Source organism: Galeopterus variegatus, unplaced genomic scaffold, assembly GCF_000696425.1.
Source record: "Galeopterus variegatus unplaced genomic scaffold, G_variegatus-3.0.2 Scaffold2302, whole genome shotgun sequence".
In the NCBI taxonomy this organism is placed as follows: Eukaryota; Metazoa; Chordata; class Mammalia; order Dermoptera; family Cynocephalidae; genus Galeopterus; species Galeopterus variegatus.
In genome coordinates this window covers 179,444-202,817 of record NW_007728413.1, presented here as the reverse complement: position 1 = coordinate 202,817, position 23,374 = coordinate 179,444, and the positions used below count along the sequence as shown (strand labels likewise).

General features: G+C 32.9%; 1 protein-coding gene across 1 annotated transcript in view; it reads right to left on the bottom strand.

The window, feature by feature from the left end:
- The window catches only part of LOC103597394 (dnaJ homolog subfamily C member 1), a 162,769-nt gene that overhangs the window by 73,050 nt on the left and 66,345 nt on the right, over positions 1-23,374 (bottom strand). The window contains exons 2-6 of the mRNA XM_008581223.1: positions 14,331-14,432; positions 13,780-13,826; positions 7,391-7,556; positions 6,437-6,534; positions 5,287-5,380 (exon numbers count right to left, since the gene is read on the bottom strand). Coding sequence (XP_008579445.1) covers positions 5,287-5,380; positions 6,437-6,534; positions 7,391-7,483 — 285 coding nt within the window. The 5' untranslated portion in view covers positions 7,484-7,556; positions 13,780-13,826; positions 14,331-14,432. The remainder of the gene's footprint in view (positions 1-5,286; positions 5,381-6,436; positions 6,535-7,390; positions 7,557-13,779; positions 13,827-14,330; positions 14,433-23,374) is intronic.

Below are 23,374 nucleotides of genomic sequence, written 5' to 3'. Positions count from 1 at the left end.
AGACTCCAAGAGAACATGTACTCCCTTCAAAACTACTATGAGAACAGAAGCAGACTGGTAATGTAAAAGTGTCACTGGGGCTATACTATTAATGTTGCAATTAAATTCTAGCATCAAAGCACATAAGCCCTCTCTCTTAATATAGTCCAAATTTTTTGTTACATTCTAATTCATATTCCATATCTTCTGGTGATCATTCTACTTTTCTTGGCTATCTGAATATACTTTCTCAAATTCCCCCAGCTTTCTTACATTTGAGGGTACTTCAAAAAGTTCATGAAAAGATTCCTATTATCTTTTAATTTTATTTTTCCATGAACTTTTCATGAAAAGATTCCTATTATCTTTTAATTTTATTTTTCCATGAACTTTTTGAAGTACCCTCATATAGTCATGCATTTTACTCCTCTCCAATATTCGTTCTCTCATCTAAGCACATACTAGTCTTCCATCTATTCATCAATTTACAAACATTTTCTGTATTCTTTTTCTTCAGTATCTCATTTGATTTTTAACTTTTTTGCCAATGTAGGTACATGAATGATATGGGGCTTACATTTTACTAAATATAGCAATATCCATGCATCTTTTCCTTGAATACTGACCCATCAGGGAAATGTCTGATATTAATTGAACCTTATCAAATAATTAACATGTATCAAGTATAATAGCTTTTTATTCTTTAGCTTTGTTCTTCTAATCTATCAGTTCTTATAATTCTCTCAATATCTTTTTCAGAGCAAAGATTAGGAACAAAACCCAGTGCTGGAGGTGATAAGGACTTTATCAAAAAGCAAAGGGATCTATAAAAGACATACTTTTACCTCTACCTTGCCTGATCTCAGAACCACTTTAAGTATTTTCTGCCCATTTCATAGCCATTATTTTATTTCTACTACTCCTAACAATGTACACATATCTCTAACAGGTGTACGTGATAGAAATATTTTGTTGTCTTACCAATTAACTTTATTCTGTCTAAATGTCCTTTTAAAACTTATCATATCAGATTTATCTTTTAGAATTTAAATTCCTAAATGTATATATACTCAGAATCTGGAGACCTGGGATACTGTCTTAGATGATAAGATGATAGCAACAGCCTTTGTAATATCCTTAAAAAAAAAAAAAAAAGAAGCTACTGTATAATGTTTTCTTCAGGTCTTTCAGCCTTGCCACAGAATGACTGTATAGGAAGTACTGTATCTATGAAATTATCTTTGTATACTACCTAGTACACAAAGTGGGCACTTCACTGTTAAGTGTCTATTCATCCTTCAAGACTCATTTCAAGTGGCTCCTCTTTTTAGTTTTCCTTGGTCATCCTAAATAGACACAATCTTACTGCTCTGAACATTACAGAAGTCATTGTCTATATTATACACATGAGGCTTATATACCATATTGTATCATGGTTATTTAAACTTATATGCTATAACTGCTATCTGACTATAAGGTCCTAGAAGGCATATTCATCTCTGTAGTCTCTTATAGTGCCTTGTTTTTTTTTTTTTCCTTTTTGTCTTTTTTCGTGACAGGCAACGGATCGCAACCCTCAGTGTTGCGCCCGTACCGGACCGGGACCGGCATCAGGATCGCAACCCTTGGTGTTGCTCCCGCACCTTGCTCAGCCAGTGAGTGGCCGGTCTGTATGTGGGATCCGAACCCTTGCCGGGAGCGCCGCCGTGCTTCCCAAGCGGCGCACTGTAGCAGTGCACCACTGGGCCGGCCCTAGTGCCTTGTTTTGATATGAGTTTAATATACTTTTATTAAACTGGCTGAACTGTTTTTCTAAACATATGACCAGGAGAAGCTTTACACATCAATATAGATATAACTATCCTCATTTGTAATTTTTTTCAGGGGGAGGGAATAGAAAAGGATTTAGGTAAACTAAGCAGCAATAATAAGGAGTTTTCTTGGGGATCTTAGAAACTAAGCAATCGAAGTGAACTTGGGAGCATAAGCTGAGCCAGAACTGCCACTTTTCCTAATCCTACTGGATGACCTTATATGTATGTAAAGTGTAGAAAAGGAATGGGTATTTAGAGGATAAGTGGGAAGTAAAAAGTTGGGGGTAAAGAATTATTGCTATGACAAGATTTGGGTATAGATTCTGCTAGTGTGAAGGCCACTTTCTTGAAACATCTAAATCTTCCACTTTTAGCTTGGACCCTACTTCTTATCCAATAGCTATGCAATTACACAGAATATCTGCATCTCTGTTTTAATTAACTTTTCATGAAATTCAAGGGGCTCACACCAGAAGACTCTCTTAAGTGATATCTGCTTAACTAATTTACTATGCTTATAAGAGCTGATTGTGTTAGATCTTAAACCTGTTTGTTTCAGTTACACTTGTTATTGTAATTACATGATTCGATTAAATATTACATAAAAAGATAAAATATGAGTAGGAAATGAGAGTCGTTTCTATGAAAACCAGGTTGAATGCTTTGGAAAGCTCAGTATAAGAGGTGTTAAAAATGCTGTTACTTAATAAGTAAGCCAATTAAGAAAGACTAGGAAGAAATAATAAAAATCAATAAGGATTATACAATTACATTGCTTCATGTGTCTAGTCTGACTCCTCTTTAAAAAAATCAAGACTGGAAATCTGTCTTTAAAGAAACCAAGATTATAGGTATGGTTTATGCAACAAAGAGAAGGGACTCCAATCAGTGGACTATTGTTTAAAAATAAAACAATGACCCTATATCGCAAGAGTGGTGAATCAATGTAAAGTACATGTTTACAAAGTTTAAGGTTGTTTATATAATTTTTTACACGTAGGGCTTTAGCAGAGCTCTTTTTTGACCACTGTACCAATTGCCAATACAGATTGCTTCAGGTTACAAGGACTTCTAAATTTCATAAATATCTTATTTAAGACCTCATAGAAGTGACACAAAAACTTCAGTGTTGTAGAGACAGCACATGTATCTACATTATACAATTTTATGAAGGATAAATTACTACAAAGGTCATTAGCAGGCTGAAAAAAAATGCTGAGAAAAATCTAATTCTGACAGCAACTATTCAGTATTGTTTTGCTGATGTCTTTCATAAGCTATATGTTTACTAATCTAAAATACTTTCACTATTACAATTTGTGTCAGTTTATTTTGTTACATTTTGACAATGACCACCAGAAAAACTAATCTTATGTCCCCATAGCAGAAATAAAATATCAAATATTTGCTTTAAAAAAGGAAATTCATCTTATTTTTCTTCTTTTTTTTTTTTAAAAAAAAAAACCTCTAACTGCTTTCTACCTTCCGTCTTTATTTTTCTTCTTAGAATGCATTTATCAGAGAGAAATAATTGGAACAAAATTTAAAAGATAGATTTATAAAGTTCTTGAATGCCTAATGCCGAACATCTCAAAACTGAAAGGCAACTGTACCACCAAATAAGTAAAAAGTTTAAAATTAAAAATAATCAAACAGTTTAAGAAATTAAGAGTTCCTAAGGAAACTAAAAAGGTTTTGTAAAATTCTTTATTTTTGTATATTTTCTACAAATTTATGATGAGGCAAAACAATTTCTTAATCTGTTAGGTCTAGATACCACAGGCAGGTAATTTAAAAGAATAAATTATAAATCAAGCCATTATAACATGCTGATTCTAGTTTGGTAAACCACCCTGTATGCTAACCAAGAAATATGTTAATTTTATCAAATAAACTTTATTTCAAATTACTTAAATTAAAATTACAAATAAGTGTTTAAGACTGTTTAAGATGGACATTTTATATGACATTCCATTCATACTGCCTCGTGACTACATTTTAAAATTCATCTATACTGTGGTTTGCCTATTGAACAGATTTGAAAGTTGGCAAAAAATAATCAGTCTTTCAAAACATAAGAGATTCTGTCCTAAACATTTTTTTTGTCACAACTCTTCATAAACACACTGGTATAATAAATATTCTTTCACCCTCTCTTATTAAGTCTTATATTCATAGCACATAAGCATTGTGAGTTTGTTTTTTCCCCCCTAAATAAGCAATACAACATTTAAACAACTTAAAAACAATGCTTTAAAATCACCAAAATCCTTAAGTTTTTCCTCAAATAACTGTAAACAAAATATAAGATTTTGCAGGCAATAACTATTAAGATGAACTATTTTGACAGAAAAGCTGGTAAAGAATTTCTCAAAAGCTATAAAGAAGCACGCTAGTAATTTTTAGTTCATTTTCCCTTGAAATATAAAATCTTCATTATAAAAGAAAAAAATTCAAAAGTTGGAGTCATTAGCTTCCTTAAACGGTTAGGAAAAACAAACCTGATATATGAATATAAAGCAGTAGAACTGGGTACAAATTATCTCACTTAAGGATTTATATCTTAAGGGTTTATAAGCCCTTATTTTCTAAAATGAAACATTTCTCCCCCAAAATTACACTCTCAAAGAACCTCAAAATTTGTACATCAAAAAGTATCATATTTACTTTCAAATATTATGTTTATGTGTTGGAAATTTTCTAATTAGATACAATAATTAAAATCAGCAAAGCAACAATTTAATAAAACATGCTTTGGTATGCTAAATGTAAAAAAAGAAAAACAACAAGAAACTGCCATATAACTATGATATGTGCCCACATTTTATTGTTTGATCAAAACTAAGTAGAAAGAGAAACTTTGATTACCAGCAGTATAAGACAAAATTCTGCACTCCTCTTAAAGTGGCAAATAAAATGGAAAGAAAATATATTTTTGCATAATTATACAGATGCTCACATAAAGGGTTTTTTTACACTACGTACTTAAATGCTATTAAAATAACGAGTGACAATTGGGCTGACCAGTTAGTTCAGTTGGTTATAACACACGAAGTTCCAAGGTCAAGTGTTCAGATCCCCATACTGCCCAGCCATCAAAAAAAATAAATAAATAATAATAATAATAATGGGTGACAAGCTACTTGAATCCTGTTCTTTTTTACTGGTTATGCCTTTAATGATAACAGGATTAAATTTTTATTGCTTTTATGTCTATCCTAAAAATAGTATTTTTTTTCCTTTTTCCAACATCTCGGAATTCTAAGGTGTTCTAAAAGCATAGAGACAATTATAGGAATAGATACCTAAATAATCCTAGAATTATTCTAAATTAGGTTTAACTTATAAAAATACAATACAATTCAATTCAATCAACATCATTATGAACTATCCACTGCATAGCAGCATTTACGTTGCAGACATGGACATAAATTATTTCATGAATAATGAAAAATAAAAGCCCCTAGTATTATATGAAAGAGATACATTTTACCTGGATTAGATGAGGCAATGCTTTTAGTGTAAGGCAAAACCAAATTCCCAGCTTGCATGGAAGCAAATCATGCCATTGTGGTTTCATCAGCAATCTTAAAGGGAGGGTGGGGGAGGGGAATCAAATAACAAATCAGTAAAACATGGAAAGTTGGGAGACAAAATATTTTTATAAAGATCATGAATTCTTTCTTGAATGGCTATTTCAACAAAAAATGAAGAAAATATTCAATGAACTATTTATGACAGTTACCACTTAATCTGATGTACTCTATCATGAAATGTAGTAGTTACAACAAATGTAATATATATAGCAAGTAAGAGAATCTAGGCTAAGATTTTGGGGAAGGAGGCTTCTAATCAAGTTATAAAAATAGAGAAACAAAAGCCTCCTTTCTAACCTGGGCTTTTCATCACTTCTGCAAAATGAATTCTTAAACCTTATGATTTACTTCAGCTATAAAAGACTGATCATAGTCAAACTGTTCCCAAGTGTTGACAATCAGATATAAAGACTGTAACATAAACAAACTAATACATAAAAATTAATGTCATTTGCAGTTCACTGAAGCATTACTCACTGATGTCATCAGAATAGAAGACAGGCAGAACAGTCTCTGATCTCCATCCTACATTTATCCAGCTCTTGTCCTGCTGTGTGAACTATTTAAACCCTTTATTTCTTTCTATGAATCAATAGAAGAAATGGTGGTATCTTTTTGAGTGTACTGCATATCACTGCCCCTCTACATATTATCACTCCTGAGCTAAGTGATAGATTCTTCTAGGAATATTTTGTTTCTAAAGTTCAGCAAAAATTTCAAACTACAAGAATTTGAGAGTTTATATTATTTAAAAATATGAGAGTACTTCAAAAACTTCACAGAAAGATTTGTATTTTCTTCTAATTCCATTTTTGCATGTATTTTTTGAGGTACCCTTGTACGTTAACACTTTTTATAAGGGAAAAAGCCTGTAGAAATTTTGCTTAAGATTAGAATTAGTCTCATAAACTATGGCCCATTAGTCATTTATAAATCTGCTATAGATTTAAATGAGAGCATATCTAAATGGATATACATATGAAGCTGAAACATATTAAAAACATATTTTAAAAGTTTCAAAGTATAAAATTTTTTATACGCTCTCACCTTTCATTTTTTTCTGAAGGACCAAGTTTTGATACATCCACACTCTTGCCTCCTGTCTTTTTTTTCTTTTCTCTCTTTTTTCTACTAAGCAGTTCATCCTTAATGTGGAAAGAATTATGGTTACGAGTTATCATTAACATGTACTCTTCAAATGTTATCAAGACTTTTCTGTGAAGGGTAAACATTACAGATGAACATTTATGCAAATGTATGTAGGGTCCAACATGATTAAGTAAAATCATCAATCTTTCACAGTAAGTGTTGCCATGGTATCCAGGCCTTCAACATACATGAAGTTCAGCACTGTCAGTCATGTGCATCTCCATAGCAATCAAAGTTTTCTAAGAGAAAGCATTCAACTTACTTTTTCTCATTCATCGGACTTTAATAATGTCACTTCAAAAGGAATAAGTAAACAGATGCTAATTCATGAATTCTAATAAATATGTCTGATTATCTTTAGCTTATAAATAAAAACCTATAGCAGAATACACTATAGAGTAGCATATTAAACCAAGAAAACTATAATTTTTTAACCAACTGATTATTCATTTCAAAGCTTATTTATTTAGTCAAAACATTTTAAAAGTAAACATTCATTATGTAAGGGCCTGTGACATAAAAAATTTCTAAAATCAGTCTCACATAAAAAATATTTCTATTTGGAAGGCAATAATAAAGAAAACATGGCTTTAACTTCTAATTTTCAGGTAGATATTTGGGCCTTTGTAAAGTTTTATGACAAACTTAAGTGCCTTTTTTTAAAAAGAAGGATATTTTCTTCTTATTTCTTGGGTTCTTCTTGACAGAAATATATCAAACACTAAATATTGAATAGAAAACTATTAGAATGAGGAGTATAGATAGAAAAACTGAAATTTTCATCAGTTGAAAAATAAATGTGTGAAATAAAATTAAGGAGGCTAGATCATTCGATTTATTACCAATACTTACCAGCTGTTTTTCCAGGTAGATTGACCAAACCACAGCATAATGACCCACTGTGAGAATAATGAACAAGAGTAATGCCAGCTCAGCATTGCTCATTTTTCTCACCCGCCTGTAGTAGAATACAGGCTGTCGCCAATCTGGAAGTCCATTGATCAGAATATCATCATACCTACAGTAGCAAATATAACAGTTGTTCATGGAGAGTTTAAAATAAAAACAAAAAATCTTATTTGTGCCTATATTTAAAATTAAGAGAAATGAATTTCTCCAAAATCGATAAGATTTATGAAGATTACCAGCATTACAATGTCTAATAAATTCAAAGCACTGTATGTAGCTCTTGTCACTGACAACCTTCACATTTTTTAATATACTGTGGATACCAGATCTTGTGTTTTTACAGGACTCGATGTGACTCCTGAAATGACCTCTAAACTAAAGGAGCTACATTTTACCTGTCTACTACTGTCTATAGTAAGGACCCTACAATAGATGTCAGCAACAAAAGAAAGGATCTCAATAAGAGAAAAATCAAGATAAGAGCTATTTTTTTTAACCATGAATTACATATTAATTGAATCAAAATCAGGATAAAATTTTCAATCAGTTCTTTTTTTCCTACCCCCATAAAATGGTGGTTCATGTATAAAGGTTGAAATATTTATACACATTATTTTATTAAGGCTTTTTAATGAGGTAAAACTTATAAAATAAGCACCTTTTAATTTTGTATTGCTCACACTCCTTCAGAAAACCAAAAAACACCCACGTTAGAAAGAGATATGGAAAAAACCAATGTTTATGTCAGATTTCTCAATAAAACTGTTTATTTGTAAACATTTAGGTGGCAATTTCCTCATTTTTGGCTTTTGCTGGAAGGGAAGAACACTAACATGGAAAAGCTTTCCTAGTAATGCATTTTAAATCAGCTTTCTTGGTTCTATCAGGCTAAAAAAGTCACTTTAAAATAATATTTCAACTGAATTTAAATTTACCTGATAGTTACTGAGGGAAATATTATTAAGGTTAAAAATAAGCGGTAACATTTATGACTATAAAACTCAAAATGGTCACACACGAACACTGTATGTTCAACACACACAACCTGTTAATCTTAATTGAACACAACTCATTAAATATTCTAATCACACTATTTCCAGAATTAAATCTTCACTGAAAGGCCTAATTTGGTGCAACACATTGACCAAAATATTTTAATTAAAAATATTCTGAGTTAGTCGCAGGCCTAATTACAGGAATAGAAATAGGGCCTATATTGTCAGGCAGGTCAGTAGAACTCAGTAGTAGGTTTTTCTCAAGTAAATTGACCGATCTAAGAATAATAGCGCAGCTGCTAAACTGCCAGTCTTGACATGTAAATCAATTTAAATGCAACAACTGCAGTAGCTACTTTGATAGTTATTAAATTGATACCTTGGAGATATGCTTAAAAAAATAAAGCAGAGGATTCATTGCAGGAGACTTCTTTTTTCAATAGAAAAACATTGGTTATAAATGCAAAATATATTTTATTAGCAAACTAGAAAACCTGACTTTCTGATCAACTTAGATTATTAACAATACTATCAGAACAGAATAAGCAATTTTGAAGGCAAAGGACACTAATTAGTACTAAACCCTTAAAAGGCAAATTGTGTAATATACAAGAGTCTACAAATTAAAATATAGTTGTGTAATAGCTGGGAAGGCAAAATTTAACGTTAAATATTCTCCTTTTCAATATTTATAGCAATTAATGAATATTAACATCAAGATTTATAACATGACTTCAAAGGCAAATTGTGTAATATACAAGAGTCTACAAATTAAAATATAGTTGTGTAATAGCTGGGACAGGCAAAATTTAACGTTAAATATTCTCCTTTTCAATATTTATAGCAATTAATGAATATTAACATCAAGATTTATAACATGACTTCCTAAAAAACTATCATTCCTGTCCTCAAAAATTTATGTTTAAATCTTTCTTGTAAAAACTGGCTCATTAATTTAAAACTAGAAATGGATAAAAAAAAAAAAAAAAAAAAAAAAGGGAAATGGATAAGTAAAAAGGCTTCAACTGGTATAACACAAAATTACAGCATTTGAATGAAGCCCAATGAATATTAAATCCTAAATCTATTTTAAATCCATATTCTACTTCAGATTTGTTGAGAAAAAGAAGGTGAATATAAAACCATTATTTTCAGCAAATCTCTCCCATGAAATAACTTAATGTAAAAACTATTATCTAAGAACATGGAGACAATTCTCTAATTGTCTAATAAAACATATTAAATATGTTTTAGATCTAAACTGTATCCTGGAAGACAACATATTTGAACTCATATCGAAGAATCTCATATCAAACATTTTATCACCATCACTGCAAAAATGCTAAGCATCTGTTAATAGCTTATTGTGTTCAACCCCATATATAAATTGTATTTAGTGAGCAACCAAATTCGAGATAGTGAAACCTCATGCACTGAATCCGTTAAACACAACTAGATATTTACCAGGCTACCTCTGCCAATCTAAACAACAGTCTCCAAGGATTAAGCTTACAATCAATGCTCTATTGATTTTACTATCAATGAACATTATGGCTCACACGACTGGCCATTTTAAGGGAAGATAGCTTCTATTATAGTTCACTTTTTACAATATATGCTATTAAAAGATAAATCATGGCTTTCCTAATGAAACATTGAAAAAACAAATACATTTCTTAAAATATACACAGATACTATTTTCATAAGCCATTTAAGAAAAAACATTGTGTTGACAACACATAAAATTTAAAGCATCACTTTACTATGCTTTTTCTGTATTTAAACATAACACTGCTAAAATGCTCTGTAATTGAGACTCATACAAATTGTTCTTAAATATATATATATATATATATGCGCACATACATATATGTATTTTTGTATGTATATGCCAAAAATTGTGGTACACAGCACTTTATACATTGTACATAACAGATGTCTTATATCTCCTAATTGGGGAAGGTGATAAAATAGACTTCTTGCTCTCAAATCAATGTTTATTTTGACTCAAAAATGCCTGTAATCAAATTTGCAATAACTAGGTAATTTTAAGTTTAGCATATTAAGGCTGAGATAACCATACTTTTAACTGCATTTGTAATAAAACACAATTTTATTTCATAAACTAAAAAATACATTCAACTTTTATAAATATAGAAACATACAATAGCCAAAAAATAAGTTGCCCAATTGGGTTAGCAAAAGACTACTGGTTAGAAATTTATATAATAAATTTTAAGCAAAAGTAAATATGTTAATATTACTAAAACACAATCTAGTATATGTATGTAATGACTGGTACTCATTACTTTAGTTGAGCTAACACTCAGGGCTCTCATATAAAATTTTATGTTGAAAAAAAAACCAAAAAAAAAAAAAAAAAAAAAAAAAAAAAAAAAAAAGAAAAAAAAATTTATCCTGGGCTACCATTCCCCAAAATAAACAAGTTAGCTAAGAAGTTTAGAAAGGCTGCTATGCTAGGATTCCTTACACTAACTAGGAAAACCTGCTACAGATTATTTCCATGCTATAGTCTGTGCCTTTGAGGGGGAAGGCTTAAAAGCTTATTCATAATTGCACTCCTAGGAATCTACTCAAGTGAAATAAAAATGTATGTCCACACGAAGATTTATAATGTTCATAGGAGCATTGCTCATCATAGCCAAAAAGGGGAAACAACCCCCATGTCCAACAACTGATGAACAGATAAACAAAAGTGGTATATATATCTATACAATGGAATACTATTCGGCAATAAAAAAAGAATAAACTCCTGCTATATGATACAATATGGATGAATCTCAAAAACATTACGTTAATAAAAAGAAGCCAGATGCAAAAGACTATATATTACCTGATTCCCTTTGCATGAAATGTCCAGAAAAGACAAATTTATAGACATATAAAGTAGATCAGTGATTGCCTGGGGTTGGGGACCAGAGTGGGGACTGCCTATAAATGGGCTTGAGAGAATTTTTTTAAGTAATGTGTTCTAAAACTGGATTGTGGTGATGGTTTCCAAACTCTAAATTTACTAAAATCATTAAATTCTACACTTAAACCAGGTGACTTTTATGGTATGCAAATTATACCTAAATAAGGTTGTTAAAAAATAAAATAAAACTTTCCTTTCCTTTTAAAAAAGAGAGTTACCTAGATTGTTAACTATTTCATTGACATTCCCTTTTCCACCTAAATTTAAAGAATGCATCTGATTTCAGTGAAAAAACAATTTTATCTAAGGGAAGTAAATAGGAAACATCTCTATGACAATTTTCCAAACTGCAAATTACTGTAAGGTTACACATTTAAAAGCACTTATTCAATGAGTATTTATAATAAATAACTGTAATACCCAAAAGCATAACTGTGCTCTTTTCTTTTTTTTTTTTTTTTCCTTAAAGAATTATACACATTAGGTAATTGTCTGAAGGGGTGTCTTTCTCCTATGTGTTTAAATACTCATAGGTCACCTGGCCTCAGGCGCAAGCTTTAGAGAAGTGATTCTCAGCTTGATTAGTTGAGACTTTTGCCTCAAGGAAAACCAGTTACCAAAGAGTTACTATGCCTTGGGGGTATAAATACTACAGCTGTTTGTGTAACTGTCAGATCCATTTTTTCTACCAACAGCTCTAAAATAAATGCAGAGGGAACAAATCCTAAACAGATTACATTAAATGAAACTATGTTACTGAAGAAACAATTTATACATAAAAAATGATTGTTCTGAAAAGATAGAAATAATTTCAGTAATTAAAAGAATTTTTTACAAAGTTTTCTGACTTTTAAGAAAAACAAGAAACAAAAAGACAAAATGTGACACCAAAAAGGTTGGAAGACTAAATGAAACTATCTTTACAGACACATTGTTGATGTATGAAGCAAAACTAGGGGCTCACTGAGAGAAACCAACTAGAAAATATGCACAAAATGACCAATACTTCTTTCAACACAGTTATAGTACTCTTTCAACACTATGGATTATCTCAAACCAGAGGAATGTCTGCTATGGTGTCTGGACTAATGCCAGCCCTTGTTATAAAGCAAAGAACACTTCAAGAGACTATCCTGAATCCTTGCTTTACAATATGACAAACTGAGGTATTCAAATTAAAGAGTTAAGATGAGAACCAAGAGTGGTAGCTAACATTTTAGGATAATTCCAGATAATACATTTGAAGAAAGATTCAGAATGTCACGTAGCATAATTTTGGTGATTGTCTTTACGATGTATTAGTTCCCATAGAGAGATACAGATATTTAGGCTGTCCTTAGCTTAAATCTCAAACACCTACTTTTTGTTTTGATATTAAAGGTAACCTTTCACAGTAGAGCAAGATTTTCAAATTTTGGACTGTGACCCATTAGAGAGTCTCATGAAATCACTTTAATGGAACACAACCAGCATTGTTTAGAAGGAAAAAAAAAAAAAAAGACTAGTCTAGACTAGCCTAGAATTGAAAAACAGTCTGTTTCACAAGCAAAAAAAAAGTGTTTTGTGAAACTTTTGTTTCACTTGTGTGTTTGTGTCCCGAGGCATAATGCAAAATGTATTCCGAGGCATAATGCAAAATGTATTTCTTACTGTCGTCTGACTTAAAAAACTTTAAAGCCCACATTAATAGTGTCTACATTCCACACATTCTGTAGAAGTAGAGAAAAGGGGCCTCTCTGCAATCTCCTCTTAAGTCTCTGGCATTATAAACCACTATATTAATATATTACTACTCTTCTAAAAGGGGCACAGAGAAGTCTTAGAGCAAGAGTCTGCCTCCTCCACTCTTGAAGCTTAACCCTAAAAGCAGAATCGGTGGAGCAGAGTAAGAAATGAGGAGGCAAAAGAAATAGGAGAAAGAGGTAAATATTTCTCTTCCACTCCTATCTTCTACAGGCTTATACAAACTTATGTAATTGGGTTATTAGTTTGACAGTGAGAAAGGGTACTAAGCTGACTATCGTTAACAGGGGGAAAAAGAAAGGAAAAAAAAGACCGCTAAGCCCAGATAGGAGCTATTACTGATACATCCAAAAGAATAGATATTTATTTGAAGTCAAGTAGTATTTCTCAGGGCATAAAGACACGTTAAAAATCTTATCTAATGAAGCAAGGACTTGCTAACATTATGACTCATGATCCTAAAGTCTGTAAGTATTGAATCAATAGAAATTAACTTTTCTCTAAACATACATTTTTAAAACACTGCATTTCTTGGAAAGAACAATAATAAAATACTAACTTATAATAAATAAAATGTTTACTAAGACTTAATTTTTTCCTTTATAAACTGTAGCATGAAACTATAACATCTTAATTGAAAAGCAGAAATGAACACTCACCTCTGCCTTCGTTCACCATCCTTTAAAACTTCATAAATGGCCACCAACTAAAATAGAAGCATTACTTTAAAATGAAATACTCACAACTATAAGAAATCATGTAGGAGGGAGAAGGCACCATAACACACATGGAGAAAACCATATGTGCCTGTATATACAATAAACATAAAATCTTTTAATTATAAGTAACATTTTATGTTTTTGGTAGTACCTTAAGAGGTTAAAAAAATGCTTGATACCAGAATGAATCTTTGTGAAAGATGCCAAAGCAACAGTTATCTTAAAATGTGTTTTTTAAAAGTGAAAGCTGTAACTCAGATAAGAAAATTATGACAATTAAAAAACCCTCCAAGAATTTAGAGATGCTAATAATACAAAATGTTGGTAAAAATATATTATGTAAAAAATTGAATAAAAATATATACATTATATTTCTAAACTACAACCTCATTCTCAAGGGAAATATTCTAAATATAAGTTAATATTTCTACCATAAACATATTTGTTAATACATTTGCCACAAAATATATATAATAGCATGTTTCACTTACTTGTCTAAACTGAGTTTCTGCATTTTCATCTTTATTCTTGTCTGGATGTAAAGTTAGTGAAAGCTTACGATATGCTTTTCTGATGTCTGCAGATGAAGCATCCTGGAGGTGGCGGGGGAGGGGGGAAATACAAAGCAAACTTTGTCAGAAAAAGAAATTCCCAGAACCTTGTTAAGATCTGAGAAGACAGCCAACCAAGTGCAGGACCCCAGGCAATGTAATTTGAGCAATCAGTCTAACAACCAGGCTATGCAACCAGCCTGACCCACATGACTGAACAATTATTCAATCTAATTTGGCTCTCCTCTTAACTTTTCACTACCATACAGTCATTTAAAGAAGACAGTATTTGGCAAAACTTTTCAAACACTTGCCTTCCTAAATTTAACTAATAAATCTTTTTCAGTAATTAAGAGATCAAAAAGAAACAAATTAAAAATTAATACAACTGTGTGCCTTCAAAGAAGGTCTTTATTTATTTGAGAATCTTAAAGCCAATTTCTGAATCCCAGGCTTACCATACGTGGTTTCTTTAGAGTTATTTATGTTGAATTTGCCATCCAGCAACAATCTATGGAATCTCAATTTCACATATTAAAAAGTATGCCTATTTGGAGGCAGTTAAATTTGCATTTATCTAAAATAATTACAATTAGAAATAGTTATGTATGTTCTGAAAAAATGCACATAAAATGTTTCTTTTTAATACTTTAAAGGGTGCTTTCAATGTTGTCCAGTTTCCCCAGTCTGGTTAGGAGAAATAAATTTGCCCACTATTTACGTATTAGTAATATAGTTTAAATATATTTAAGAGGTCACTATGGTTCAGTACTTCAGATTAAGTAGATGTTAAAATTACATCTTACGGAATCATGCATACATGGGTAAAATCAGAGAACATCATTCTACATGGCCAAGATAAAATGCATGATGATAACAAAGAACACACTGTCAAGCTGGAGTTGAACACTTTATCTTCCCTAAATTCAAAAGACATTCTAATAACATATTCATGTTGGGGCAAAATGATACTAAAGTTGTTTATATTAGATTTCGTCTCTAGTTTGCTAGCTATTTGTCCAATTAACTCCTAAAATTATGTTACTAAAAAGTTCAAATGACTAAAAAATCCAAACAACACAAAATCTGTATACCTGGGACTAAACAGTTGTTAATGAAATAGTATTGGAAAGAGACAAACTAAGACTATAATTGGCCTGTCAAGCTTTTGCTTTAAAAACCATTATTTTCATTACCAGTTTTTTTGGGCTTTTTACTCCAGGCTAATATGCTACCCTAGGTATGACTATTTTTGAGATTTGTGGACAACTGAGGAACTTAATAAAATTAGCAGAGTAAGTTTTTCAGATAATATGGCTGTAATTCTCATTCTGATTTGCTTAAGGAAATTGATGTGTTCTCTACATTACACATTACTATAGGTAACGTGGTAGAAAAGGATGATTATTTAATGGAAATCTGTGATGAATCCTTTTGTTGAGCAAAGAGGGCAAGTGTCAAATAACCATTCTCTAAGTGGGATTTTAATTTTAGATTTTATTAAATTGAGACTGTATCATTGACAAAATTATTCCAAAATTAGACTTCTTACAAAATAAGAGTGTATGTATTTTCTTCCATTACAAAATTAATACATGCTAATTATGGAGTATGTATGAATTACTTAAAAACAAAAATGACTGAGCCTCTGCTTCTTGACATGCTAACCCAAATCCTCCATTTTTTTCCCACACTGTGTACCCCAAATGTAAATGTGGCCAGATGGCTCTCATATTTCAACCCTTCAGAAGCTCCCAAGGGCCTCCATCATTTGTGTTTTCCAATCTTTTTAGCCTTCTCTATAACCACCTTGGCTCATCCTGCCGGTCCTCTAGATCATTGCACTTCAGGTTGCAGTTTGCCAACCTCAAGTTGTTTTTCACCCAGCTACAGATACAGACAGTTCTCTCCTGACTAAGGAACAGGCCTCTCACACTACACACAAATACTGCCTCTTTTCCTCTTGAGAATCTACCCAGTAGAGTTATTTCATCAATAAGTTATTTCATCCACCTTAAGTGGATGCAGCTGAAAAATCTGGAGATTTTTTCTGTCTACAAAGACATGTTCTGGACAAGATGTAACTCAAACTAGCTTATATACTTATTTTATTTGAAGTACTTAATAAATCTTATTTTATACTCATAACAAACCCATGATGTAAGTACAGTTATTATCAGGCCCATTTTACTGATGAAGCAATTGAGGCAGAGAAACAATAAGTAACTTGCTCAAGTTGATACTGCTGGCACATAGATGAAAATAGAATTCAAACCCAGAAAATGTTGCTTCAGAATTAGAACTCTCTGTGTTAGCTGCTTAGCTTCAGATTTGGGCTAACTTCATAGGGGGCTCCAGCTTTGGGAAGGCAGTGAGAACATCTATTACATTCTTGTCGATCTGATAAATTATATGGGACAAGTGTACACAACTACAATATGAATATGCCCAACTGGAATTTTATACTTGATCTTAGCTAAAAGGCTGAGAACTGATCAACTGAAGTTTTAAAGGTAAAGACCCTGATATGTACTGGCTTCTCGAATGCATTTTACACCACAGTTCTATTAGAGACATAAATATTTGGACATTCATCTCCCCTATTCAGTGAATTAATTCTTTTTATCTCTGGCTTGCAGAGGAAATTTTTTGATAGGGCTAAGGGTGAACTGGCCACCTTTAGCACTTCTGACATCAGGGGTACTACTGGAAAAGAATCCTGACAAATGAATCCTTCTAAATGTGATATGGTTCTTTGGCAAACTAAATGTGAATTATGTTAACACTTGGATGATCTCTGAAAAGAAGAGATATATCATCACTCTTTAAAAAAAATCCTTAAAGTAATACGTGCTCATCAAAATTGACAATGAGATGGGATAACAGCAAAAACAACAGGGCAGGAAAATTCAAGGGTCTATCCCTCCACAGAAAGTGAAAAACCTGGCAAAAACTGTCAGAACCAACTTTATCTGAACTCTGGAAACCAATCAAAGTTTACAGCAATCAGGCAAGCACTTAATCAGTAAAAATGTTGATTCTCATTAAGGGTCTTGAAGATGCCAACCTAAGTTCTTGGCATGGGTTCCTGGTGCCAAAGGAAGCAGAGCTGACCTTATCCTAAAAGAACTGTGGTTGCTTATTTTGACCTGCCTTTTGGCTCCTTGACAGATAGTGTCAAGGGCTTGCCTTTATTTTGCCAAACTCAGAACTCTATCAGGGCAGAGAGGACATTTGTTGAAAACATTTAAAGGCAAATTTATTAGCTGGTGATGAATGGAGAAAGGGATAACAGTTGAAGCAAACAATGGATATATCAAAAAGCTTGGGAGGAAAGACTGGAGAGTACGATGCTTTGGGAAATAAGAGCTTTAAAAAGCTCCCACATATTCCTTGGAAACTAGAAGGCCATATGCATGCCCAGGGCAGAGCACATGCTCAGAAAGACCTGAGAAGGCTCCACATTCTCACCTCAGGCTGACATCCAAGCTCTGCACAAGCAGAAAATGAAGGCTAAGAAAGAGTTGTAAACTACCAAAGTGAATGTCAAAGGCATACCCCAACATATATACAGAGCACTAATAAAGACTGGGGGAAATATATATATTTCTGGTTCCAAGTATTTAAGGCAATCTCTGCCAAATAATTAGCTGACCACTAAGTTCACAGAACAGAGATTCCAGTGGGCACACAGAGCAAAGAATTTATACTCTACAAGTTAGTTAAGAAAAGTCATTAGACAAATACCACCAACCACGAATAGCAAAAAAACAAAAAACTGAAACTCTGGAGAAGTGGGAGAATCTAACTGCCACATTATGTATTAAAAGAAGTTTAGTATTCAACAAAAAATGATGAAGCATGCCAAGAAAAAAGAAAGTATGGTCACACACAGAGAAAAAAGAAATTAATAGAAACTATCCCTGAGGAAGTCCAGAAATTGGACTTAATAGACAAAGGCTTAAAATAAATTATTAAAATCACTTAAGTATGCTCAAAGAACATGCACAAAGCAATAAAGGAAAGTATGAGAATGATGTCTCATCAAATTGAGAATATCAATGAAAGACAGAAATTCTATTTATTTTTTATTTTTTCTAATGTGAAACAATGACAAAAAAAAAAAAAGGAAAGAAAAAGAAATAAAAAGAAATTTTAAAAAGGAACCAAATAAAAATTCTGGACTTGAAAAATACAATAATTGAAATGATATTTCACTAGATGGGGCTCAATGGCAGATTTGAGCAAGCAGAAGAAAGAATCAATGAGCATTAGGACAGGTCAATTAAGATTACCTGACCTGGGGAACAGAAAGAAAACTGAATGAAGAAAAATGAACAGAGCCTAAGAGACCTGTGGAACACCATTAAGAGTATCAACATACAAGTAATGAAAATCCAAGAGGGAAGTAAGAAAAAGAAAGGGGAAAAAAGAATATTTGAAGTAAAAATTTACCAAAAAACTTCCAAAATTTGATGAAAGACATGTATCTACACATCCAGGAATCTAAACAAACTTCAAGTAGGATAAAACCAAAGACAGCCACAACTAGAAACATTATACTTAAACTGCTGAATGACAAAGACAAAGAGAGAGAATCCTGAAAACAGCAAGGAAGAAGCAACTTGTTCTACGCAGGGATCCTCAATAAAATTAACAGCTAATTCCTCATCAGAAAGTACAGAGGCCAGAAGGTAGTAGAATGGCATATTCAAAGAGCCAAAAAGAAATTTGTCAATCAAGAAACCTGTATCCAACAAAACTATTCCTCAAAAATGAAAAAGAAATTAAGATATCCCAGTTAAACAAAAAAGTAAGAGTTCATCGCTAGTATACATACTCTGTAAGAAATGCTACAGGGAGCCCCTTTCAGGCTGAAAGAAAAAAAAAATACTACACAGCACAAAGAAATAAAGACACTGGTAAAGATATGCTACGGTCTGAATTTTTGTGTCCCTCCAAAATTCTTATGTTGGAATCTAATTCCCAATGTGGTGATATTAAGAGGCGGGGCCTTTTGAAGGTGATTGGGTCATGAGGGTTTCACCCTCATAAATGGGATTATTGCCATTATAAAAGAGGCCCCAGGGAGCTGTCCTTTTTTGCCTTAATGCCATGTGAGGACACACAGAAGGTGCCATCTATGAGGAATGGGCTCTCACCAAACACTGAGTCTGCTAGTGCCCTTCATCTTGAACTTTTCAGCCTCCAGAACTGTGAGCAACAGATTTTTGTTATTTATAAATTACCTAGGGTAAAGTATTTTGTTATAGCAACTTGAACAGACTAAGACAGATAACTATATAGATAAATGTAAAAGTCAACATTAATGTATTTTGGTTAAATTTTTTTAATATGATTTAAAAATCAACTACATAAAGCAATAATTATGGACCTATGTCTCAAATAAATAATATAATTCTATGTTTATGGCACATACGTGTAAGCATGTAATCTGTGACAATAACAACATAAGGAAGAGGGAACAGCATTTGCTATAGAAGCAAGTTTTTTACACAATTGAAATTGAATTAGTATTGATCAAAATTAGATTACCACAAATTAAGATGTTAACTATAATCCTCAGGGCAAACACAAAGAAATAAAGATCTACAGTAAAAGAAATGAAATACAAATCAAGTGGTACACTAGAAAAAAAAAAAAACCTAACACCAAAGAAGGAAATAATGGAGGAACTGAAGAACAAAGAAGATATACAAGAGGTATATCACATTATCTTTCAATTCCATTTTTCCATGAATTTTTGGAAGTACCCTCATAAGACATTACAGAAAATAAATATCAAAATAGCAAAAGTAAGTCCTTCCTTATCAATAATTACTTTAAAAGTAAATGAACTCAACTCTTCAATTAAAAGGCAGAGATTGGCAGAATGAATTAAAAACAAACATGATCCAAATATATGATATCTACAAGGGACTCATTTTAGAACCAAAGACACAAATAGGTCAAAAGCAAATGGATGGAGAAGATATTCCTTGCAAACAGTAACCAAAAGACAGCTGAGATGTCTATACTAATATCACTCAAGTGAACTTTAAGACAAAAATTTTTGCAAGAGACAAAGGACATTAATGATAAAAATGGTCAATCCGTCAAGAAGATATAACATATAAACAACTCCAAATATAAACATAGGCACCTAATAACAGAGCCCCAACATATACGAAGTGAAGATTTAACAGAATTGAAGGGAGAAATAGACAATTTCACAGCAATGGTTGGAAACTTCAACATTCCACTTTCAGTAACGACTAGAACAATCAGAAAGAACAGCACAGAAACAGAAGACTTGAACACAGTGTAAACCAACTAGACACCTAACAGACATCTACAGAACATTCTATCCAAGAATAGTAGAATATACATTTTTCTCAAACATACATGGAACATTCTACAACATAGACCATATGTTAGGTTACAAAATAAGTCTCAATAAATTAAAAAAAACTGAAATCATACCAAATATCTTCTCCAACCGCAATTAAATAAAATCAAAGACAGAAGGAAAATTCACAAGTATGAGGAAAACACAATACACTCTTAAACAACTATCAAGAAATCAAAAAGGAAATTACAAAATACTGTGATATGAATGAAAAGTAACATTATGTTGTCTCCCTATAAGGTAATTATATGTCTGTTGGAAGACTGTATTTGTCTGTTTCTGTTGCTTATAACAGAAATACCTGGAACTGGGTAATTCCTAAGAAAATGAAGTTTATTGCTTACAGTTTTGGAGGCTGAGAAGTCCAAAGTCCATGACTGCTGGATCACATGGTTGTTCTATTTGTAGTTGTTTGAGAAACATCCATACTGTTTTCCATAATGGCTGTACTAATGTACAGTCCCATGCAAGCCCACTGTTATACCCTTTTGCAGGATAGATCTCTTTATCATTATACCATGACCTTCTTTCTCTCTCTTTATACTTTTTGGTTTAAAGTCTATTTTATCCAATATAAGAATAGCTACTCCTGCTGGTTTTTGGTGTCAATTTGTGTGGTATATCTTTTTCCACTCCTTTACTATTAGTCTGTGTGAGTCTTACTGGGGAAGTTAGTTTCTTGTAGGCAGCATATAGTTGGGCCTAATTTTTAATCCAGTCTACATCTTTTGAGTGGGGAATTGAGTCCATTTACATTGGTAAAGATGTATTTTCTTACTCTTGGGATTTTATTGATTTTTTAATGGTTGTTTTATATATCTTTTGTTTCTTTCTTTCCCTTTTATTGTTTGTCTTGAGTGTCGGTTTTCTGTAGTAGCAAGATCTAGTTTCTTTCACTTTCTTGCTTGCATATCTGCTCTATCATTGGGTTGTATTCTTTCTTTTGTTTTCATGGTAGTGATTATCAGTTTCTGGATTCCAGATATACGACTCCCTTGAGGATTTCTTGTAGGGCTGTTCATGTGGTGGTGAACTCCCTCAAAAAAAAAAAATTATTTTTTTCTTTAAATTTATTATTTTTTTTACATTCTAAGATGTTGTTGCAGGGCGGTTGGGGGAGGGGGAGAGGAGAAAGTGGAAGGAAATAGGTGGGAGGAGTAGGAAGGGGGGGACTTGGTCAACACCCATGGCCCCCCCCATCTTTCCAGCACGGGAGACTAAGGGAGTTCCAGTATTAACTCAGTGGTATTCACTGGGCTGGTTTCGGATATAAGAGGGGTGTGGCTGAGGCCATCAGCCCCCCACAATCCCAGCTCAAGAGACCAGGGAACTTCCTGCAACAGCTCGGTAGTTGTCACTGGGCTGGTTGTGGATACCAGGGGCATGGCTGAGGCAGTCGGCTCCCTACTGCCCTGGCTCAGGAGCCCGGGGGGCTTGATGTGGTGGCACAGTGGTCATCACTGAGCTGGTTGTGTATGTTGGGGGGCTGTGGTTGAGGGCCTTGTCCCTCCCCCCCTCCAGGTTTGGGAGCCCATGAGTATTCCATTGTGTAGATATACCACATTTTCCGTATCCACTCATCCGATGATGGACATTTGGGTTGATTCCAGCTCTTGGCTATTGTGAAGAGTGCTGCAATGAACATTGGGAAACAAGTATATCTTCGACTTGATGATTTCCATTCCTTTGGATATATTCCCAGGAGTGGGATAGCTGGGTCGTATGGTAGATCTATCTGCAATTGTTTGAGGAACCTCCAAACCATTTTCCATAGGGGTTGCACCATTGTGCATTCCCACCAACAATGTAAGAGAGTTCCTTTTTCTCCGCAGCCACGCCAGCATTTATCTTTCAGTGTCTTTTGGATTTTTGCCATCCTAACTGGGGTGAGATGGTATCTCAGTGTGGTTTTGATTTGCATTTCCCGGATGCTGAGTGATGTTGAGCATTTTTTCATATGACTGTTGGCCATTTGTATATCTTCTTTAGAGAAATGCCTGCTTAGCTCTTTTGCCCATTTTTTGATTGGGTTGCTTGTTTTTTTCTTGTAAAGTTGTTTGAGTTCTTTATATATTCTGGATATTAGTCCTTTGTCAGATGTGTATTTTGCAAATATTTTCTCCCACTCTGTTGGTTGTCTTTTGACTCTGTTAATTGTTTCTTTTGCTGTGCAGAAGCTTTTTAGTTTGATATAATCCCACCTGTTTATTTTTCCTTTTGTTGCCTGTGCTTTTCGGGTCATATTCATGAAGTCTGTGTCCAGTCCTATTTCCTGGAGTGTTTCTCCTATGTTTTCTTTAAGAAGTTTTATTGTTTCAGGGTGTATATTTAAATCCTTAATACATCTTGAGTTGATTTTAGTATATGGTGAGAGGTATGGGTCTAGTTTCATTCTCCTGCATATGGATATCCAGTTATCCCAGCACCATTTGCTGAAGAGTCAGTTCATACCCCAGTGAATAGGCTTGGTGCCTTTGTCAAAGATCAGATGGCTGTAGGTGTGTGGGTTGATTTCTGTTCTATTCTATTCCATTCCAATGTGTCTTTTTTTATGTCAGTACCATGCTGTTTTGGT